Raw genomic sequence first — 7,467 nt, forward strand, 5'->3', positions numbered from 1 at the left:
TAACTTCTGTAGGCTCAGGGTCTATCACAACACAGCGGCGGCCTCGAACCAGAAATTCACCACAAGTGACTAGCTTGATTTTAGCTAGCGCTGTCTTGCAAGTCACCATCCACACGTGTGACATTTGCAATTGACCAATCGAGCTTATGTCTTTGAGATCGATAACGTTCCGGAGAGCATCTCTAAAGTCTTGGGCCCGGTAAGGACGACCAGCGAGGTCTGCATGCAGAAAAACGGAGTCGGCGACGAGCTTACCGGAGGGCAGACGAGGCAGGACGATACGATAATCATTACTGCTGGTAGAAACCTGTGCAGTACCTCGGCTTGATGCCGATTGATCCTTTGTGGCGGAGAACATCAAAAACGCGACCGTTTAGAACGGCGTCTTCGTCTGAGGATTGTCACCGGTTCGGACACTCTGCAGAAGAATGTGTGGTGACATACGCCGGTAAACTACGGAATCGCACAAGACCACCCGACGATGCGTTGCAGGACCATATCATGGATGCTACTGAAGTCTTAGATGCAACGGGTGACCTCCCAGGTGCTGTGGTGGCTGACGCCAACGCTGTCGACAAGGCATCGGGAAGTGAGTGCACAGTCGCGGCGATATCTGAAGACAAGGCAGAAAATGCAGATATGACGCTCCACTGTGTGAAGGCAACGCCGACTGCTTCTGAGCCAATGGCGAGAGAACAGGATAACCTCAGTCGGGCTACTGCTGCAGAAACTTCGAAGACGGAACCGCCTAGTGCACAGCCCCATCTTACAGCACGCACTGCAGACGACCTTGTCTGCACCGAAATACCTGCAACTAAGCGCCCTGCATCGTGCAACACGGTTACGAGTGAAGAAAGTAACTCAACAATCGGTCCTAGACAGTCGCGTCGTCGGAGAACATCAAAGCATTCTGGAAAGTGCAGACGCTCGAGATCAAGGAGACCTGGAGTTGGTACGGGGGAGGATTCGCCTCCGCCTTCCCCGCCAGATCAACGCATGCAGTAATGAGGCATACCTTGTAGTCACCATGGCGCTGTCCCATCAACTTATTTTTGCAACGTTTAACGTATGTGGCCTCCGATCCCACCAGAAACAGGTGCAGCTACGCCGGTTGCTGTTCAGCAGACACTTTGACTTCGTAGCCGTTCAAGAAACGAAGATAGACAGCGATGAGGACACTGAGAAGGCTTTGAAGCCATTTCTCTCTGTCTTTCATGTATTTGTGTCACATGCTGTGGGCCTTTCGGTGGGCTGCCTTTTGTTTCTCAGGAAGAGTTTACCATATTCTGCTGTCGCATATAATGTTGACAGTGAGGGACGATTTATACAATGCGATTTTATGTTGTATGGCTTGCCATGGCGCCTAATCAATGTATATGCCTTTAATGATCCACCGCGACGCATTAATCTTTTTGAGAACATAGCTACCTTACTTGACTGTGACCGTAATGTTGTGTTCATGGGCGATTTCAATTGTGTGTGCAATCGAAATGACCGTACTGGGCCTAGTCGTAGTGATAGGAGTGCTGAAGTGTTGTCTCTTATAGTTGAGAAGGCTGGACTGATAGACACAGGGGCATCGAGTAGCCTACCCTCTTATACACATGCACAAGGAAGTACCCACACACGACTTGATCGCATTTATGTTTCATCGGCTCTTATATCCCCTGATATGTCCTGTAAAGCAGAACCTGTTTCTTTTTCAGATCACTGCATTGTTACCACGCAGATTGGAAAAAACACTCGTTCAAATTTCAGACCGAACTGGGCGCTCTGGAAACTTGACTCTTCACTTGTGAATGATGGGGACTTCATTTCTCGTGTGCGGGTGGCACTCAAAACTTGTTTGGCTGCTGATACGCCTTTATTTGCCCCTTGGGAGCTTTTCAAACAAGACGTTCGGTCAATCGCGATAGAAATCGGGTCTGTGAGGTCGTTCTATAGAAAATTAGAAGAAAATACTTTACTGAAAAGTCTTAATAATCTCTATGATCTATAATGTGAGGCACCTGGCTCTTATGTGGACGAAATTACTAAAGCTAAATGTGCACTTCAGGAATATGACGCAATACGCTACAGAGGTGCCTGTGTTCGATCGCGTAATAATCGTACTTTACATTCTGAAGAACCCACACGTCAAACTTTACTTGATGAATACTGCAATGCAAAAAGCAGACTAATACCAGATATTTATTCGAACGGGTCGCTGGTCTCTAATACAAAGGAAATAATGTCGGAATTTGAGTCTTACTACACGGCATTGTTTAACGCCCCTTCTGATAAACAAAATGATAATGTGGTAAGACGCTTTGTATCCTTTGTAACCCCTTTAACTGAAGAAGAGTGTTCTGTCATTAGTGGTTCTTTCACTCAACAAGAAATAGAATTAGCTATTGAACAATTACCGATATCAAAGACGCCGGGTCCGGATGGCATTTCTGGCGAGCTTTACAAAGCCTTTAAATTCCTACTTTCTCCCGTGTTACTCAAGATTTTCAAACTTGCTTTTGATCTGGATACTCTTCCTCAGTCATTCACTAGAAGCCACACAGTGTTCATTCCAAAATACACCGACAGAGAGAAACTGCGATCTGTTGAAGGCTACAGACCTATTACACTGTCTAATGTAGACTATAAAATTCTTGCAAAGGTATTATCAAACAGACTACAATTTGCAATGTCTATTCTTATTGGTTCTCACCAAACCTGCGGCCTGCAAGGCCGCTCAATACAAACAAAAATACACATCGCCCGTACAGTACTGGAACATTGTTCCAGTTCTTATGATCAGCTAGCAATGCTACAAGTAGACTTAGCTAAGGCTTTTGACAGGGTTCGTCATTCTTTTCTAGCTAAGGCTTTTGACAGGGTTCGTCATTCTTTTCTCTTTTCTCTTATCGAGCATGCTAACGTAGGCTCCGTTATATTTAAAGGTGTGAAATTGTGTTATAATGATTGTTCAACTCGTTTGATTGTCAATGGTCACCTGTCCAAGCCTGTGTCAATTCATTCCTCTGTGAAGCAAGGGTGTCCCTTGTCGCCATTGCTTTTTGCCCTTTACTTGGAACCAGTTTGTTTAAACGTTATTCACTCTACTAATATTCATGGTTTCAGTGTTTTTGGAACAGAGAGGTGAAAGTGCTGGCATATGCAGACGACCTCGCTTTCTTTTGCACGGACAAGCCCAGTATCACAAATGTGGTGTCTAAAATAGAGGAATTTGAAGAAATTTCTGGTGCACGAATGAACCGTGCTAAAAGTTTGGGGCTTTGGTTTGGCTCATGGATATTTAAACCGACATATTTTGCTGGCATTGAGTGGACTTGTCAACCACCAAAATACCTGGGCGTTCCATTGGATGCATATAAGTCAAGTGCACATTACTGGAGAGAACGTGTACCAACCCTAAGACGCTATGCCCAAACATTCGTTCCACATAATTTCTCAGTCTTTGGCAGAGCTAAAGCGTGCAACTTATTTTTGGCAACAAAACTCTTCTATGTGCTGCAAATAATTCATTGTTCCCGGGTTTACATACAGCAGTTTCACCGAATATTTGCAACCTTTATTTGGTCATCATCTTATGAGCCAATGAGGCGTGACAATATTTTCAGACCGGTTAGTGCAGGCGTTCTTGGCCTGGTTCACCTTTATGTTAGACAATTAGTGTCTCGTTTCGTCTTTTTTCGAGACTGTTCTCATCCATTACTTCGGGCGTTCTTGCAAGTTAATCTCGTCAACGTTTTACCAAATTTAGTAATTTCGACAAATTTTGCTTCACATCCATATTTGCAGGGATTCATGCGTGAAGTGCGCCTCTCAGTGTGTTTTCTTGCAGTGAGGTTCTCAAATGAGTACTTATTCTCTATCTCAAGGAAGAATCTGTATAAAGATCTAATTGATATGCTTTTTAAACCTCCGTTATACCGATCGCTGTACATCGGCTTACCTGGAGATGACGTCCTTACACGGGTCTGTAAAATGCCTATTCCTCCTCACACTAAAATATTCTTCTTCAAAGTGCACACTGAAACGTTACCTGTTAAAACCTGGTTAAATAGGAAAGGAATCTTTGTATCTTCGATAAACTGTCGTCTCTGTAATGTCCCGGAAACCATAGAACACTGTTTTATTGATTGCAAGGATGCCATATTGTTTTGGGACGTTCTCCAAAGGACCTTAAAAAAGGATTTTGATATAAATGCTTATACAATACGATATCTGATACAACCTCAATGTGACGATGTGCCTTTTGATATGCTCCTGCTTATGGCGTTGCACAGTTTATGGAAAACTCGCATGCTAGATCGGAATGCAGAACCAATTGTATCTTCGAGATCACATTTCATTCGGATGATTTCACAGCTGAAAGACTTTTATGATCAGAGATACTCCCAACCAGACTGGTATCCGTTGTTGTTGAAGTGTATCCTTTTGCCTTCCTTTTAGAGAACTCTTACCGTAATAATTGTACTGTAAAGTGTTTGTTTTGTGCTTGTAGACGCGGCTGACTGTTTTGGCCGCTATGGAAATATCTTGCGTATTTGTAATAAATACCACGAAAGAAAAAAAAAATCGGCGTGGCGTAGTGGTAAGATACTGGGATTGGGATCTGTTGGTCGGAGGTTCGAATCCGCGTCGATACTATTTTGTTTCTTTTTCTTTTCTTTTTTTATTGCATTACAACGTTCTCTGTTTCTTTCTGTATTTGAAAAAAATATATAAGGTAGCCAGGCATCACGTATTTCTCGCTCTAGAGCTGCATTTCGCACCTGTACCCCGCGCCCAGTGCCTCCCAGTATGCCGCGCCCTTGCCAGCATCCCAGCATCCAGCGCGCGACACTGGCCCATAATCAGGCAGGGCACTGGGCACTGCAAACTGGATTTTGCAATAGGGAAATGAAGCAAAAGATAATATTTTGCCTTGAAAGAGAAGCTCTTGTTGAACGACGTAAGTCGCATCACGGCATGCGATACAATGATTAGTTTGTCAACGTATGATGAACATGCGAAGCACATATACGAGCGTCATCGAAGAGAACTCGTATAACTACAATCCTGATTTTTTATAAAGAGGCTATATAAGAGCAGCAAAATGGCGTTGTTTTGCAGATGAGTTCCGAGGAGAGGCGAAAATACATTGCCGCAAATAACGTGAGGTTTAGAAGATGAATTAACAAAAAATTATTAATGACCTAGCTTTTTTATACAGTTGTTGAACTGGAGAATATGAAGGCACTCACATTTTAACGCATCTTTGTTTTTTTTTTACCTTGAAAGCCACATTTAGTTCCAGATAGTTATCATCTAATTTCAAAAGTAAATTCAGGCTATCATCCGCTGGAGCGCAGAAAAGGCGACCCCGTTGTCATATCAGACCGAAACGCCGTGAGGACAAGCGCGAGAAAGCAGCAAACCGAACGTCTCGGCTGTAGTCGTGGCAGCTACTCATGCGTCACATACGCTTTGCCTGGCAAGCGTGTGCGGCTGTGTGTCGGGTTAGGATTTGCCGCGGCATGCTGTCATTCGAACTTCACCGCACACTTCTTGAAAGGTGCAATTCTCCAGGTGGTTAAACGATGCGTGTGGACGAATATATAACTGCCTCCTAATTTACTATTTAGACAACGGTCACCAAGGCACGAATAAAAATGTAATAATAACTTTTTCCTAATTAGTCTTCTGAAGCTCACGTTATTTGTGGCAATTTCGGCCTCGCCTATGAACTCGTCTGCGAAAACACCAGGTTCGTTTCGTTCATCAATTTTTAAAAATATAAATCTGTATTGTCTGAAAAAAAAACATCCTATATATAGTGCAGTTACACATGAACATATAAATTAGGCATTCTTAGTTTCTATTAGTAAAGAGCCGCCGAATAAGTATACTTTAAAAATACTACGATGCAATGAGTGCTTCCTTTTCCTGAATTGAACCACTGGAGGTTCGACACTCGAAACAGAACAAGCTGGTACGTAAACTTAAACACAGGCAGCAAGCAGTAGATAAGCTTTCTTATTGTAAAAGAAACCCTAAATTAGAAATGACCTCCCTACATAAATTTACTGCTCCTACGGCTTTATAAATACAAAAAGCGCAGCAGCGCCCTTATGATAACGCGGCGGTCTATGACGAGCGGGTGGCGCCGCGGCCATCACCCGCACTGCAGCGCTCCTAGCGGCAGCCGCCAACATTCATTGCAAACGGTGCCACCCGGGAGGCCGCGGTCGGCACACTAGCCAGTATATTCTATAGTCGGATACAACTTTAGAAGACAGCGGCATAGCAAAGCTTTAGCAAAGCTTTCGATAACATTCAACACTCTACATTATTTAAAAAGCTACACTGCTATGGAATTCGTGGTCATGCGTTGGACTTGTTTAAAAGTTATTTGAAACATCGGAAACAGGTAGTTGAAATAAATCGTAACTGTTCGACGTTAAAGCCAATAACTAAAGGTGTGCCACAGGGAAGCATCCTTGGTCCTCTTCTGTTCATTGCCTTTATAAACGATTTAATACGCATTTATCCTGTTGCTATGTATGTTCTATATGCTGATGATGTCAGCATATTTATTTCTGCTGTAAATAGCGCAATACTTCAGCAAAAGATGAACCAGATTCTTGCACAACTAAAAATATAGTCATGTTCCAATAATTTAGGTATAAACACTAGTAAAACAAAGGCGGTACTATTCAGACCAAAGAACAAACCGGCAAACGATAATTTACATCTTGTGTACGGCGATACCGAAATAGGGTTAGTAAATCATATAAAAATTCTAGGAGTCACATTTTCAAGTAATATGCTTTGGAACGAACATGTCAACGGCGTATTGGAACAGTTATCGCGCGTTGTGGGCATGGTACACCGTTGCAAAACAGTGTTACCATATAATGTAAAGCTTTTACTGTATAAATCACATTTTTATTCACACCTTACCTATTGTTTTTTTGGTATGGGGCACTACAACTTACACAAACCTACAAAAGTTATACTTGATGCAGAAGAAATACATAAGAATACTTTTCAATTTGCCGTATGATGCCCACACGCGCGGCTTGTTTGAGCAGGCTGGGATATTACCCGTTCATAACATGTATGCATTTAAATTGACTGTAGCAATCAGACGCGAAGTCAAAGAAAATAGACATTTTTTACATGACCTTTCCAACCTACAGCAAAACGTTACATCGCTTGACACACGAAGTAAAGAGACGTGGAAAGTAAAAACACCCAGAACAAATTACTCAGAAGGTAAACTATCGTACATTCTTCCCAAACTACTTAACAAATATGTGAAAGCCTGTGTTGATCCCTACAAGTGTACACTGCCTAAGCTACGTGAGCTACATATGTTAGGAATATAAGTTGCGTTACTGCTATGTATGTCTTTTTGTTTTTGTTTGACTAAAGTGTGCTATGCTTCTTGCCACTGCTGTATGTACTACACAAAGGTAGCTGCGG

The 7,467-nt window shown here is 42.7% G+C and overlaps 1 protein-coding gene across 1 annotated transcript; it reads left to right on the top strand.

Moving 5' to 3' along the window:
- The first annotated feature begins 3,525 nt into the window (after window positions 1-3,525).
- On the top strand, window positions 3,526-4,449 carry LOC119445474 (uncharacterized). Its single transcript, XM_037709756.2, has one exon. The coding sequence runs from the start codon at window positions 3,592-3,594 to the stop codon at window positions 4,447-4,449; it is 858 nt and encodes a 285-aa protein (XP_037565684.1). The 5' UTR covers window positions 3,526-3,591.
- Window positions 4,450-7,467: the final 3,018 nt, after the last annotated feature.

This window comes from Dermacentor silvarum, chromosome 3 (genome assembly GCF_013339745.2).
Source record: "Dermacentor silvarum isolate Dsil-2018 chromosome 3, BIME_Dsil_1.4, whole genome shotgun sequence".
Lineage (NCBI taxonomy): Eukaryota > Metazoa > Arthropoda > Arachnida > Ixodida > Ixodidae > Dermacentor > Dermacentor silvarum.

Excerpts from the sequence above, each read along its gene's own strand:
- LOC119445474 (XM_037709756.2), top strand. The coding sequence starts at position 3,592 with ATGAGGCGTGACAATATTTTCAGACCGGTTAGTGCAGGCGTTCTTGGC.